Genomic DNA, 16,118 nt, shown 5'->3' with positions numbered 1-16,118 from the left:
CAATACTGTAAGATAATAAATTTATTTACCTTTAAAGTGGCAGAGCTCTCGTTTGTACAGATGCAAAACACAAACAGTGGTTTAAAAGATTTATTGGCAAATGTGTGTGACACAGGCTTCAGTCTTGCCCAAGGCATTACATAGTACTGAATACTTCACATTACAAAAATAAAACCCTGCAAGTAATGGGACAGACAGTAAGGGAGGCATGAGGTTTGAAGGACAATTCTCAACGATTTAAAAACCTAATAGAACTACGTAATCCTATAGACAGTACTTTTTTTTCTCCTTCTGATTAAATTGCAAGTGGATTTATTGACCTTTAAGTTAAAAATGAGGTACAAAAACAGAAGAGTGACATTGCCATCTTCGTGCTTATCATATTCTTTCAAGTCCTTCACTTTCCGAGGGCCTTATCCAGATTTGTCTTGATGGCGTCGAGGAAGTCTGTAGTATTGACGTAATGCTCGTTCAGCTTGACACTGAAAAGACAGGATGCGGCACATCAGAAAATTCAACAGAAAAACAAGAGCGTAAAAACATGCAAGCAGCACAAACAAGATAATGCTGCTGGTTAGTTACACAGGGATTATTAAAATAATCATTTTACATATCATGATTAAACAGACTACAACTGAGTACTACAAGGTTGTGCCCATTTCATTTTGCATGTGGCTTTTAGACAACAGTGTATTATATGAAGCATTCATTCAGCGGCAGATGAGAAAACCGCAATGCCTTCAAGCAAACAAATGAGTCAATGCAACAAACAGATAAGTATATACACTAAATGTGCACAGAAGCGTGGAGGAACTAGATGGTAAGGCTACAGAATTCTTGAGTAAACATTTTACAAGCTCGACATAAATCATTCTTAAGCAGATGCACTTGGAAAATCCTGCGTTACATGTGCAGTTTATTTTGTTCATTACAAATCAGAAATGTTCACTCAATTAAAACACACTTAATATTCCCTTGATTGACTTTAAAAGCCATCTGAGAAAAAATAAATAAATCTTGCTTTTTGTCAACCTTGAAAGTCAAATTTAAATTGTGTTTTTCTTTTTAAATGAGTTGCTGAAAAATATATAGTAATGAAAACTGGCAGAGGCCTAAAACCTCTCAAATATTCCAGAAGATGAGGACAAGTTTACATAAAGTGCAGGTCAGAATCAGGGCAAAGATTAAATGCTGTCTTGGGTTTAACTTGAGGTTAAATCCACACGATTATCAATAATTAAAGATTAAAGCCATAGCGTCAAACCTTATTCATTTTCTGGCTGCCATCATAGGCTTAATGTCCCAAAACATAAAGATGCACCAAGGCCTGAATGGAAGCATCCTTCAAAATCAATGCAGCAACTGATGACTTTTTGTATGACTGATGAATCTGCAAATTCTCCTGTGAAAATTTGTGTGTTTTATAAAAATGTCATCCAGCGGTGAAAAATGGATGCCACTAGTTCTCAAAGCTCAAGATGATATCTTCAAATTGTTTGATGCAATAATAAAAATAAAAAGCAGCAAGTCCTTAGATGCTGAAGATGATACATGTTTGGCATTTTTGATTTAACAAAATAAAAAAAATGGCTACAGATTACTTTTGTTGATCAACTATTTGTTAGGGTAATCAAGACTTCCTTCAACCCTATTCCCTTGTTACATAATAAATGTAAAGGTTAAGCAGTAAACCCTTAATGTCACAAGGTTAAAGTAAAACTAGTTGATTAGATTGGTTGAGTTTAAAATGATTTATCAATTAAATGTGTTCTGCAGTGAACGTGGTAATGTTCAAATATATTGCTTAATATTTGCAGTGTTCTGAAGCAAAGCAGAACTCTAGCAGCAAAATGATTATTGAGTATATATATATATATATATATATATATATATATATATATATATATATATATATATATATATATATATATATATATATATATATATATATATATATATATATATATATATATATATACACACACATACATACACACACACACACACACACACACTGTGATTTCAGTAAGTCTGCAACTACACTGCAAACTAAGGTGTCAGCAGGGAAATAAACTTACTTTGACAGGCCGTGGATGCAACCTGCCAGGTCCTTGGTCATAGTACCACTCTCTACAGTCGCAACACACACCTGCTCCAGTGTCTGGGCGAACCTGCGGAAAAATGCAGACATTTATTAAAAAAGGCCACATTTCACATTAGCATGAGTAAGTTTCCTGAAATATTAAACCTCTCTTACTTTATGAGGTCAGGGTTGCCATCAAGTTTCCCTCTGTGCTCCAGGCCTCGGGTCCAGGCAAAGATGCTGGCAATGGGGTTAGTGCTGGTTGGCCTACCCTGAAAGCAGAGATGGAGACACTGTGTGCATTAAAAACTACTAAACATATCAACTGCAGTATCAAATATTTAAAGGATTTGAGCATCTGCAGATACTTGTCATTACATTCTTCACCACAAGATGGCAGTATAGCTCTATAGATGACACCGTATGCAAGCAGAAACTTGAGATTTACTCACACAGACCCCACAGGGCTGGTGGTTACTAACCTTCTGGTGTTCACGATAGTGCCTGGTCACAGTGCCGTGGGCTGCCTCAGCCTCAATAGTCTTGCCATCAGGACAGATAAGAACTGATGTCATGAGTCCCAGAGAGCCAAAGCCTAAAACAGGAAACACACCATCTTCTTTTAGTGCAACTACCCAAAAACTGGCACGCACCTCATATGCTTGCAGGTTTCAGTGTTTTATAACAGTGATGTTTTCCGAATATCTCACCCTGCGCAAGGATGTCGGACTGAACGTCTCCGTCATAGTTCTTGCAAGCCCACACAAAGGCTCCGGAAGACTTCAGCACTTGGGCGACCATATCGTCGATAAGCCTGTGCTCATACCAGATCTTCAGTTTGTCAAACTCTGGCTTGTAATTCCTGCAGAAGACACAACACAATAAGATTGTTTTTTTCTTTTTCTTAAAAAGAACATTAAAGTGATAAAATGGTTATAAAAGTTGCACCAAATACTAATTATATATATTTGAGCTTAAATTAAATGCATTTGTTGATATTAACAATAATTTTGCAAATGACACTGGACAAATGGGTCATTGATAAATGTGCACACATAAGCAGAAAGCTAGAAGACACTCACTTTTCAAAGATATCCTGGAAGATGTCTTTAAATCTGCCGTCGTAGGCTTTAAGAATGGTGTTCTTTGTGCTCATGTACAGGGGCCACTTCTTGGCAATAGCGTACTGGAAGCAGCTGTGTGCAAAGCCTGTAATAGACTGATGAAGGGAATAAAGAAACAAACAGTTCATGACTGCTGAAGGCTTTATCAGTTGAACAGGGGCTAACAACCTTCCCCTTATCAAGTTGAAAGTCATCTGCGATGACCTCTGATGTTGTAAAATCAAACAGACCCGTGCTGATGAAGGCAAACAAAACAGTAGCAAAGAGAGTTGAAACGAGGATAGAGGGCTGTAGAGACTGCGGTGTGCATTTTACAACTCAATAGCAGCTTCTTTGAGAGTTCAGACAATATGAGGACAATACACACAACCCAGATGTTCAATAACTATGGCGCAGAATTAAGCAAATCTTCTAACACCATCTGGATGTTGCAATACCAAATTTTATACACATTCTTCTACTTTTTAAGAAACCAATGAAAAACAATATTTGAAGCCCACACCAAAGAGCAAGCAAAGTTTAAAACCCAGACCTGTGCTCGTATTTGCTTACACGCCACTCTAAATAGACCCGTGTTCTAAGATATCATCCACGATAATGCTGGTATAAATTTTTACGTCCAATAAAAATGTCATATTGCGATATTATTGCATAACCAGTCAAGCCCAAGCAGATCTGACATGCGAGAGCCACGTGTTAGCCTCCAGTAGCAACTGTGCACCTAAAAGGCGCTACTTTAACAAAGTACAGTACTTTGTTGAAATAGTAGCGATGCCACCTTCAGGGGGAACGCTCTCTTGCATATTTTACAAACGTGTTTCACTACTTGAGGGGAAAAAACCCCAATATGATCAGTAAGGAGTAACTCATTTCAACTCGATCAACTTACTGCAGTTGTTGTTTAACCGATGCGTTAAGCAGGCATCTCACACTACTGCTTACATTTTTCAGGGAAAAACACTACTTCTGCTACTCGTGTGTTTATATTTGACTTGTGTCACTAACATGGTACTATAATGCTGCTTGTTTAAAGAGTCGCACTTCAAATTAGGTAGTGTGTCATCAGTGACAGTAGCTCATTGAAAATGCTGTTCATTTAAGCCTACAATGCTTAATTTCAAGAACCAATCAAACGTTGTTCTGTATTTTTTCTCTGTATCATTAGAAATATTGCTATTAGACATTTTCCTGAAATCTAGTGACATTAGGTTAGGTTGAGGTTATATTGCCGACCCCCAATTTGAAATACCATCAGCTGTTCTTTTCACTATATGAAAATTTCCATGTATTTACATTGTTTACCTTTTATATTATATTCTTAAAAATAATTAAAGGTTCTCATTTACATGTATATGTTTTATATGTTCCTTTTAGAACTTCTGGGCAAATGTTTAAGAATGTAAAAATATTATGGTAAACATTTCAGTAATATAAAACACTTTACAGGCCGAAAATATAATATTGCTTTATAACACCAAATGTAAACATTGTATTTTAAAGTTTATGGTGTAGCAGTATTTCTAATATTTTGAACATTTGATGGTTCTACTCTTTCTTAGCATGTCCCCGTGGTTCTCACGTAGGCGTTAGAAGTTTATGGTGTTTAAGCCCATTGTGGAGACTGATGTGCTGTATAATTCACAAAAATACAGTTTCCAGGTCCGTGCAAGAATGTTCAAAACCACATTCATGTAACAGAGGCCTTTTTCTAGGAACAAGCTCTTTCCTTTGTCCTTCTTCAGTTTGGACCTTCCTAGTTCTGTCACAACTTCACTCACCCTGCTGGTATTTATACATTTCTGCCTGAACCCATGTGTAAGATTGCAATTGGTCGCCCAAAATATAAAAAAAATATTGCCATAAGCAGTACATTTTGCTAACTAAAAGAGCATAATATGACATTTTATTTTGCCACATAAATCTAATATTTTATAGCTCCAATTTAAATTTCCTGCTCAGTCAAACTGTACTGTTTATAGAAAATCTCAGGGAACAACGTTTGGTAGCCCCTGGCCATCAACAGCAATGTTTCATTAACAGGCAGGAATTCATTAAGACCAAGATCTTACTCACATGAAGAAGCTTTTCTCTTTTGTCACTAGTTATGGACACTTAATCTGTTAAAGTTGTTTGTTGTTGTTGATTATTTAGCCACACTGGCACGAGTCGGCTGGGTCATTTTTCAAGATAAATGCGGGAACTGTTGTTTATTGTGAATTTCTTAAACACACAACAGGGTACCACTACTGTAAATATTAGCCAGTGGAAAACAGCCCTCAACAAACACACATGAGTAGAAACAAATGTGGGCTCGTACCGACAGGCCGACTACAGTTTTGTTGTGATTTTCTAAGAATTTAAACAACAAAAACAACCAAAATCTGCATTTTCCTTTAAGTAGAAGTATCTGCTAACCTCATCTGTGTTGTACATGCCCATTCCACAGCCACCCGCAGGGAAGTCAAAGACCTCCCATTCCTTGTTTGAGCTGCCATCAGCAGGTGAGAAGATTATCTTGAATTTGCCGGGCTGGTCGACAACAAAGTCTGTTGCTCTGTACTGTAGAAGAAACACAGAAAGTTAGACAGAAAGATATTTAGTACTTCTGGCTCAAAATGTGGGAAAAACAAATAAACAAAATCAAGCCCCACCTGATCACCGAAGGCGTGTCTGCCAATGGTGATGGGCTGTGTCCAGCCAGGAACAAGCCGGGGAATGTTCTTGCAGATGATTGGCTCACGGAAGACTGTGCCGCCCAGGATGTTCCTGATGGTGCCGTTGGGACTCTTCCACATCTTCTTCAGGCCAAACTCTTTATATAAAAAACAAACAAAAATTATAGGCAAGTCAATCATTCACGCATGTGCAGTGTTGGTGAACACCTATTTAGCTTTGCAGTTTACAAGATCATAGCTGCATTCATATGGGGAAAACACCTGCTGCTACCTTTTTACAAAGGGTACTTGTGGAAAACAGTGCATTAATAAACAATTTAACTAAATTTGTAGCCATCCTGTAGGGGATGATTTTTCTTTTTAATTTTTTTAATCCTCTAAAAGGCATACAGGTATACAAAGTGAAACAGGAGATGCTTGACATTTTAGTCTGTGAAGGCTTTTTTTTTTTTTTCAAAGCAATCTGCCTCCTGTCAAAGGAAGGTTTTAATAATTCAACAGCTTTAAAATTAATCACTTAACGCGCCTTATTAAACAACGTGTGCCCATTCACACTGCTTTTAATCTATATCTACTAAGCCCAAAATTGCCACTTTAAAAAGTCATCGACGCGGAATTGTATTTTCAACGCATTATACACTAATACCACGTAAATGTGTTTTTGTACACAGGAAGCTATGGGGGCAATATCACCTATATCGTCTGCCAAGACTGCACTCGATACTAACGAAGGAGAATGTAGTGGAACGGCAAAAAACAGGGACAGAAGAAAATGGAAATTGAGATTTTTTTTTTAATTTTTTTTGAATGTGAAAGCATTTCACAGAAAACAAATAAAGTGCAAAGTTTAGCTTTCCTCCACGACAGCACAACTGCAGTGCACGAGCATTTAGCGCGCTGGCACCCTAGAGCTGTTACATTAACACTGAATGGATCAGTTTTAGGGTGTTAAGTTAGTGCGTTGCATTGATACCTTATTTTAATGTTTGTTCAGTAATGCTTATATTAGCTTACCTGTCGGAAACTTCTCAGGATGATGCTTGCTAAGCAAACACCATTTCAGTTTTGTTAGCTAATGAGTGAAATGAGTAAACCATTAAATAGGAGTATCTACACTGTCTTCTAGTCCCCCACCCGCGTTATATTAGGGTTTATTCCGAGTACTAAACCTCTTCCACTAATGTTAGATTGTTAATCTGTGGGTTGGAGCATATCAATAATTAATTATTTACTTAGTCATTTATTATTTAATTACTTAAACTTTTTGATTGTCATTGAACACAACACCATCTAAGAAACTATGACATAGAACCAAATTTGTGATTAGTAATTCTGCTTTGTTCTGTTTTACTAGTATTAAGGCATACAGATGAGTTTGTGCTGTAAAGATGCTCATGTGCCTCTCAAATGGCTGAAGTCATGACAGAGAGCATCTTTAGCATTGTTATGAACAGCTGATAACATATTCTCAAAGATAAGAGCAAGCTTCACTCCAGAGCATGTCCACTGCAATCATGAATTCATGAACTGAACCATCTGTAAACTTTTTTTTTGACTGGGAAAAAAATCTTTTTGATTTCATTTGAAGCTTTATTTGAACTTAGACCTCAGCCAACTTTGCTTTCCTACTATCACATTGTTTTTTGTTTTTTTTTAAATACTACTAGCACAAATACTACTATTTAATAATATTACTTGATATTTTTTATTTATTTCATTTTTATTCTGAGTCCTATTGAGTGATGTTAAAAACATTATTACTACAACAAACAATTGTTGACTAATCAAAGAAAAATTGGCAGATTAATCGACTACAAAATAATCTTGAGTTGCAGCCCTACAGCGCTGTATTCAAAAATATGCGGAACTAATGTAGCAATCACTGTGAGAGAATGAAAATCTTAAGTCTAAAGTGCTCTGAAACTAGAAATTAATAATTCGCGATTAAAGATTCGGTAAAGACCTTCAACTCTGGCTTCGTCAGGTGTGATGGTGGCACACTTAACCGCCACGCTGTACTTCTTGGTAGCCAGGGCGGAGTCGATGGTGACCTGGTCATCAGTCTGGTCACGGTATGGCAGACCCAGGTCGAAGTACTTCAGCTCAACATCAACATTTGTCAGGATGAGCTAAACAATCAAAAATTAAAATTAATTAATTAAAAGGAAAAAAAAATTGGCACCAATAATGCACAGCAAAACCAGGTACGGACAGAATAATGTCTGAACAGAAATGCAGTCTTGCAAATGTGTCACAAAAGATCTCACTTCCTGCTTGTAAACACTGATGCATAACAGATACTGTTATAACGATACTGTATTAGTGTACTGTACTGTAAAATGATGCATTAGGTGTTCAAGACTTCAAAATTTTCAGACCACTAAAAGCAAATAGAAGTTAGAGGTGGGAATCACGAGGTACTCCACAATACAATATCGCAATACTTCACTCACAATATGATAGTAATGTTTAACATTTTGCAATATGTCAAATATTGTGAAATGTTAAAAATCACAAAGTATTGCAACAACATATCAAAGTTAAACATTGTCAGTATCAGTTTTATCCAATAAGATTATATCAGTTATTTTTTTCCTGCAAAATGAGATCATCAAGCACACCAACACTGTCACTAAAACCTGCAAAATGCCATAAGAAAGAGTCAGTCTGCCATCAATCTATAACCGAATGGGGTCAGGTTTCTGGTAATACAGCAGCTAATTGTAAATATACAGCTAATACAGTGAAAACTGCAATTAACTGTAAATAACTATTCACCAGTAAATCACCAGGCAGCCACCAATTTATTTATTTTTTATAGAAGCAAGGAGTTTGCTCATGTGACTGAGCCATTGCACTGATTTAGAAGGTAGCTTTGTCAAGGAAAGCGTGCCCAGTGTTGGATGGGTTTTCAGTTGAGCCAATTTAATGCAAGTTTGGTCAGCTAACATTGTGTCAGGGTGGTGCTGCATGAGATGAGCCCGCTTGTTTTGTAGTCTTGCCAGAGTATTTTAATTTAGTCAATAAAATATAAATCTTATCAAGTATGAAATATCAATCTGGTGCCCCTGTAGCGATACAATATTGTCACAAAAAAGCAATATCATGCTGTATCAATTCCCCACCCCTAATTGAAATGATTATGTTCCAGGGTGTGTGTGTTTTCTCTAGATAGTGAAAACTGCTGTACAAACATAGCCCTGTTTGCTATATTAATAAAGTGATCAGAATGAAATCAGCAAACTATCAGGCAGCCTTAAGAACATATTTAACGTGGAAATCATCCAGGTTGGCCTGGCCTGGCCTGGCTTAACAGGTTATTTAACAGAAAAGATTCTTAGAATCTTAGAATGAACCCATTTAAAAAAAAAAAAAAAGATAGGCTTGGGAGCCAGTAAGTGGAAGCAACCATCATCATATAACGGGCTCCTATCACAAGGTTTTACAGCCTCCTCCAGAGTAAATAAACGCAGACACCTGGCATATTGACAGCCGACGTAAACACCGGACTGCCAAGCTCCACTCCCTATAGTTAAAGTGTAGACAGAGTTGTTTGTCCTACCATAGCTAGGATTATGCATTTGAATTGAAGAAGACAGAATTCAGATTTCTAGTGGCGATATTTTACACACTGAACCAACAACAGTTTTCTGTCATAGGATCAGCACATGGATCCAGAGGGCAAAACACTGTTACAACACACCAGCCAATCGTGGACATGCCAGAGAACTAAAGCACAATCCTATAAAATTTCCATCAATTTCTAGCCATGGGTATTTAGAGCACCTTTCATAAAAACATAAATATATGCGGACAAACTGCAAGTTGTGGGAAACTGTAATCCATATTCAGCACTCACTGCAGTGAGTCTTCTCACACTGCGACTAGGATGACAGTGTGCAGAGATGCATACAGTTAAATTCACTTTAAACCTGGACAGGTCGTTTGTGCTGCTGTGTTGGAGGTTAATGATATTGTCAGAGCAAAGGTGAGGGCAAATTAGCCAATGTGTGCTGACAAACATCAATCTTTGAGTCATTAGCTTCAGGGCTGCTGTAGTTATCTTTCAGCGACAGCAGCAAAAAAAACAGTGACATTCTGGTTAGCTTAACAAGATAAACAATATTTAATGGCATTAATATATATCTCATAACTTGAATCAAATGTCAGGTAAACCATTCCTGTAGCTAACATCAACTACAATTAACAACCTGGGGTACTGTTGGTGAAGGTGGGTTTGGTGTGGCTGACTGCATGCATGTATGGCATGGTGAGACAAGGTTTGCTTGCAAGCATTGCCATTCACATGAGCAACTACCCATCAGTTTGGCTACACAAATGCAGTAAAACTGAGTAGCAGTAACCCTGGTTTTGCAATCCAGATAGATATTTCTGCAAGTATGTGAAATCTTTTAGAATCTATGAATAAAATTGGCTTTGATTGGACCAAACAGCCAATTAACTGTCATATTCAGCACCCCATCAAAATCTTAAAAGACAACTTGACAAGCAAGCGAGCGTTGTGCAAACAGCCAGAAATGTTCTGCCCCGAAGATATTTTTTCACCAGCATTTTAAAGATCCCCTAGCCTGTATCACAAAGACCTGAGTTTTAATTTGCATGACTTTAGGGAATAATTAAATGTCACATTTTCCCTTTGAGAGTACCTAAAAAACCCATAAAATGTACCTTGGGATCACTGATTGTTAACAAGACAAAACTGCTCATCAGCTGTCAAAAACATTCAATAATTGAACCTCATGCTATTCTGCGTTTTCTTCCTGAGCCAACAACATCTGCTCTCTCTGGAGAAAATTAGCCACTGAATTACCAAAGCCCCTCCCCAACACACATACATACATAATCCTCTGCATAACACTTCCCACACAGCCACCTGCCAGCCTGCCAGTCAGGCAGCGTGGGCTCACAGTATTCCCCCTTCAACCTTGGATGCCACTTTATCACCTTCTCTTTAATGAACTCCCAGATGATCCTGGTCATCTCGTCTCCGTCCATCTCCACCACTGGATTCGCCACTTTGATGCGTTTGTCGGCATCTGTCAAAAATAAAACGTGAAGTACAAAAAACATGAGACTGCTGCATGCCAATCATAGAAGAAATGCATTGATTAAGGGGAAAAAAGAAAAGGAAATGAATTATACTCAAGAGGATGAAAACCCGTCTGGTCAGACCAACATTTAACAATTTAATGTTTAATCTGAAATGTGTTTAAAAGCTACAAAAAGCTGAAATCAATTTGGACCCAAGGCTGTTTCTATTTTGCATCCACAAGAGCAGACTCCTTGCATCAATCACAGCTCAAATTTCCATCCACAACATGCATGAAGAGAGTCCCTGGATCTGGAAGGACGACATCTCTCATTTGTGCTTATTTGGTATGTTATATTGAAGGTTATTTCTAAAAATTCATGGCTCCAGATTTATACTGACTCTAAAACCAACTCCCTTCTAAACTGGGCCAAGTGAACCACAAAAAGGAACAGTTTTTTTTTTAAAGTTAAAAATGTAACTGGCAATTTCTGGCACACCGGATAAGAAAAATTACAGAAAAACTTTGCATGTGAATCTAAACTGTTTATTTTAAACTAGAGAATATGGTTCAATATATCTTTTGGATCGATTAGATTTTTTAGTTTAATGTTTAGTTTGCTATATAGATAATATATAAAGATTGTATAGGAGGTCATCCAGGAGCCTGGTTCTGCTGGAGGTTTCTTCCTCTTAAAGGGGAGTTTTTCCTTCCCACTGTTGTCAAGTGCTTGCTCAAAGGGGGTCAATTGATTCTTGGGAGTTTTCTCGCATTATTGTAGAGTCATTACATTACGATATAAAGCACCTTAGGGCGACTACTGTGATTTGGGGCTATGTAAATAAAACAAAATTACTGAAAAATGTGGACATTTTATTTTCTATGAACTAATCACTACCGCTCCACTCAATACTTCTTACCACGTCCTTGTTTGTAGCTAGCATGAATAGCCAACTGACCAAACAGTAAATAGCCATTTTGGAGAACCACCACTTCAATAGAAGACCAAATATTATTGATTACAGCAAGTATTGGTTTACTCTAAAACCTTTCTTTATTTTGAGAAATGCATATGTTCTTACAGGTAAAAATAATAATTTGTTTGTAGGTTTTAAAACCATCAAACCTCATTAGAAAACAAAGTGCTTTATTTTTAAACTGACTTTTTAAGACTGTCTCTTTACTTCTTTTCTGTCCACTAGGACTGATATGGATTAGTATGTTTAATCATATCTCCTGTCAGCCTACTCAGTGTGCGAGTCCTGCCAGCGGGAACATTTCAGTGAATAGGAAATTACAGGGGGGAGGTGCAGAGGATCAAGTGACTCAAATTTCCCAAGCCAAGCTTGTGCTCCCCCACTGCCCTAAGAGTAATTCAAGTAAACACAAGGTGTCCTATGGAAAAAGGGTACAGCCAACATTTTTAAGAGTGGAAGATATTATATCCATTTAAAACTCAAGCATTAGTCTGAGACTGAAGACATCTGATGTAGCTGGGATTTTGAAGCCACTGTAGCACCTGTCAAAACAGCCTCTGCTCTTATCCTCCGCACCCTGCTGACTACAGAAACATGGCGACCGTGCACTGAAAATGACCCCTAAGGAAGAACAGTTGTGGCTTTATGTTATGTTACAACTATGTTTATAGGATAGCATATTACACAGACAGAAAAAAATGCAATATCTGTAACAGAATGGTGAAAAAGTGATCATGTTCTGCTAACTTGTTGTTCTTTTGGCTCTGACACACAACTGTATCACACAATACTTAACCTATTGGAAATTGAAGAAGGAAATATGTTCAATTTTGGCACATAATGGCACATAATCAACTACGATGATGACTTGTCAGCAGTTTTATTTTAAAACAAATCCATCAATATGACTTCGGTTACTTCCCAACAATAAGCTGGCAGCGATGCTAAAACGAACAGAAAAGCTTTTTATGGATTTCCAAGTTCTGTTTGAAAACTGCACGCTGGAAATTACTTTTACGGCAATTTGAGCTGAAACAGTCTGCTGGCAAAATAAACAAGCTATTGCAATAAATCACTTAAGTGATTCTTTCAGAAAAATGGGGAAAACTATATGCTGTATATGAGGAAGAGCTGCTTTTCTTTGCAAGAGACAGAGGGTACAGTCAAGTAATATGATGTCTTAATGGTTGATGTTAGGAAATTGCAAATAATTTAACCATTTTCTCACATTTTATAAGCAAATCAAGATTTGATTTTTTTTAAAAATCAATTCCATAACAGACTTTGTCCTCCTCTATCTGCTTTTGGAAGAATACAGACTCTTCCAGCATTGTTTCGTTAACACATTAACTACTGTCAGGCATCATTTCTGACTCGTTCAACCTAAAACTGCAATATCAGGACTTTACTCTCACAATGCGGAGGGAAGGGAGCCCAGGAGAGAGCTGAGCAGGTTATGTAACTTATGAACGTATCAACAAACTGGAGGCTGAAGGGCGAGCTGAAGCACAGTCATGTGGGCCTGCATGCCACATCACTCGCGCATGCATCGGGGACAGATCTGCAGGATTTGTTCGACCACTTGTCGCTAAAGTCAAAGGCAGGTGTTTGGAGAAATATGCAACCGAGATAATAATTTGAAAACTTGCACAATGACTTGGCTCTTCTGTCGATCCAAAATAAGCACACAAAGGCTTTTTTAATGCTAAAAATGCACTTGAGAAGGCTCAGTGTTTTCAAAAAATTTCTGATACATTTCCATTGTGAAGACTTTTTTTGAAATTATTTATCTTTCTTGAAGGACAAAGAATTTTTATTGCCTTGAATGTCACCTTAAGCCAATCAGTTGGAGAAAAATTTGTTTACAGGTGATAAAAAAAATCTTTAAACTGTGACTTTGAACCAGAAGACATTCAATAATGGAAAAGAGGGAAACAATAAGACTAATGACCTCACCTAGCCTGCAGTGTGGGACTGGAGTATTTAGAGCTTTTAAATACCCTTCATTTTTAGCACAGTGTACTAATTTTAAATTGAACTGTGAGGTGCCTTGTGGAAATTACAGTCAAGCAGTCAAGGACAGTCCAAAATGATGTGTGTCTTAAGGAGATGAACAGAATAAGCATTGATTAGGTGTCCCGCCTGGTTAACTTTCAACACAGTAGGACAAGCCTTAGCCCACATCAAGTTTTAATCCTATACTTGGAAAAGGCATTTACGAGGTAAGCAAACAGCTAAAGCTAAGCTGCAGGCTGGCTGCAGGCATGAGTGCGAGGCTCGGGTAATGAACTTTTCATTCACTATCACGATAGTAAACAGTGGTCAATGCAAAAGCTTTGAAGCTTACAAATAAAGCAGCATTACACGGGATTGTGAAATTCAAATCAAGTTTAACGACATGTTGGGTCAGCTTTACAAGAGCTGTTAAATTTTTTAAAAAGTGCATACCAGCAATGAGGTGCTACTAAACCACAATGCAACTTGCGGCTGGAACAAAAGAAACCAATCAACACTGTCAATCTTCCACTTTTAGTGTGGCACGCAGGTTTTACACCTCGGAAAAGTGAAACACGATTCTATCACACTGTGGAAGTGTTATCAAATCATGCGATCACTTTATAAGAATCCTCGTGATAAAGAGCGTTTAGAGGCGTTGCTGTAACAAACAGTCCTGGGGTATGATCCCTAACCACCATGCCGGTGATTCAATCGGATCTGAGCCACAGCGTCCTTCAGCTGACCCACTGTTTTATGAACGGTAGCTGGTCATGCTAGTGCGTTTTTGTTCTTTTAAGGGAGACATGAATTCACAGCACTTCCGTTTATAGCTTATAATTTCAGCCGCATTTAATCTGGGATGGCTGCAGAGCGCACGTCATAAAACAGGATTCCTCTCCGAATCGCAAAAACACAAATCCATTCAGCCTGATCTCCCTTTTTATTTATTTTTAGAGTCTTGTTTGTTAACATTTAGAGGGAACATAAAAGTAACAAGCCGCACAGTGTTTTACAGTCTAAATAGCAGGGTGAGATGTGGTCTTTATGAGCAGCAGCCTGGATGCAACCCAGATGAGAAGCGTAATGTAGGACAGAGAGCGCCATACGGCAACAGCGGCGGCAGCCATTGCTCTCCATAGCGGAGACTCGTATGCGGTAACTGACCTTGGGAAAAGTTTCCCCCAAGTCATTCCTGCACTGACGATCTCACGGCTGAGGGGCAGCTCATCTGTTTGGACAACAGAATTTAACCGGGTTCCTCTCGTGGTTATTTTATTATCCACCTCAGAGATTAGCAGTTTTGGAAAAAAAATAAATCCGCAAACACAGCTAAAAACGGAAGATTCGCTTAATTCATCAACTGCCAGCTTTTGCACTGCACCGCCACTTTTATCATGAACCTTATATTCTAGGTCAGAGTAGAAGGCATGTAAACCTGGCAGGGTTTTTCCGTTTTTTGTGAGACTTTAGGTTGCGAACGTTTTAATTCATTCGAGTCCGCATATCTTTACATTGTCCTCCACGGTTCCTCAAAGTTTGAATGGAGGAAGACAAAGACGGGTCGTCTCACTGAGGCTGCACTCATCTTTTTTCGACGTTTACCTTTTTATCATTAAACAGCATCTGTTTACTCAAACATGTTAACGGCCATTTAACGGTCGTGGGCATTTAAAGTACCGGTGCCCTGCGCTCAGGAAACCATTAAAGGTATTAACCGCATCCTACTTGGCTAGCAGCACACGCAAGTCAGCTAGCACGGCTACGTTAGCTCCGTAAGAATAGCCGGCTAACCTGATGTCGGCTTTTTCTATGTACGCTGACATTGCATTAGCTCACCTAAATGCAACCAGAGCTACATGTTTTTTTTAAGAGGCCACGTTAACACCAGGCTAGGTCAAGCTGCAGTTAACGGTCAACATAATGATGCTCAGGATGAACCGGCTATCTCTCCACTTACAGTTTCTTTGTTGCAAAGTCTGACAATTTGCAGCCGGCGCAAGCACCGCCGGGTTTCTGGAAAAAGCAGCTCCAGCAGATCTCGAAAGGGAGCTGAGGACTTTCAAGTATCCAGCCATGTCTTCCCGGGACCGAAAACACTTTGCGGTGAACACTCGACGAAACACAGAGCTAAAGAGGGGGGCAAACGCTCCACGGCTCGCTGCAATATAGTCAGCAGCAGCAGCACCGCCCTTCTCCCCCTCCCCGGCGGG

General features: G+C 38.4%; 1 protein-coding gene across 1 annotated transcript; it reads right to left on the bottom strand.

Annotated features, from left to right (window-relative positions):
- Positions 1 to 76: 76 nt before the first annotated feature.
- On the bottom strand, positions 77 to 16,068 carry idh2 (isocitrate dehydrogenase (NADP(+)) 2). Its single transcript, XM_063479693.1, has 11 exons — positions 15,866 to 16,068; positions 10,848 to 10,939; positions 7,846 to 8,011; positions 5,859 to 6,019; positions 5,623 to 5,766; positions 3,166 to 3,302; positions 2,794 to 2,945; positions 2,566 to 2,678; positions 2,258 to 2,355; positions 2,079 to 2,171; positions 77 to 482 (listed from the first exon to the last, which is right to left on the bottom strand). The coding sequence occupies exons 1-11, from the start codon at positions 15,981 to 15,983 to the stop codon at positions 398 to 400; spliced, it is 1,359 nt and encodes a 452-aa protein (XP_063335763.1). The 5' UTR covers positions 15,984 to 16,068; the 3' UTR covers positions 77 to 397.
- Between the last annotated feature and the right edge of the window lie 50 nt (positions 16,069 to 16,118).

The sequence above is a fragment of the Pelmatolapia mariae genome, linkage group LG7, assembly GCF_036321145.2.
Source record: "Pelmatolapia mariae isolate MD_Pm_ZW linkage group LG7, Pm_UMD_F_2, whole genome shotgun sequence".
NCBI lineage: Eukaryota > Metazoa > Chordata > Actinopteri > Cichliformes > Cichlidae > Pelmatolapia > Pelmatolapia mariae.
This window is presented reverse-complemented; position numbering and strand designations above follow the sequence as displayed.

Bases quoted from the DNA above. Each gene is read 5' to 3' on its own strand.
- idh2 (XM_063479693.1), bottom strand. From the start codon at position 15,983: ATGGCTGGATACTTGAAAGTCCTCAGCTCCCTTTCGAGATCTGCTGGA. The intron at 5,767-5,858 runs GTGGGGCTTGAT...TTTCTTCTACAG, and splicing joins GACACGCCTTCGGTGATCAG to TACAGAGCAACAGACTTTGT. The intron at 2,679-2,793 runs GTGAGATATTCG...TTCCTGTTTTAG, and splicing joins GTCCGACATCCTTGCGCAGG to GCTTTGGCTCTCTGGGACTC.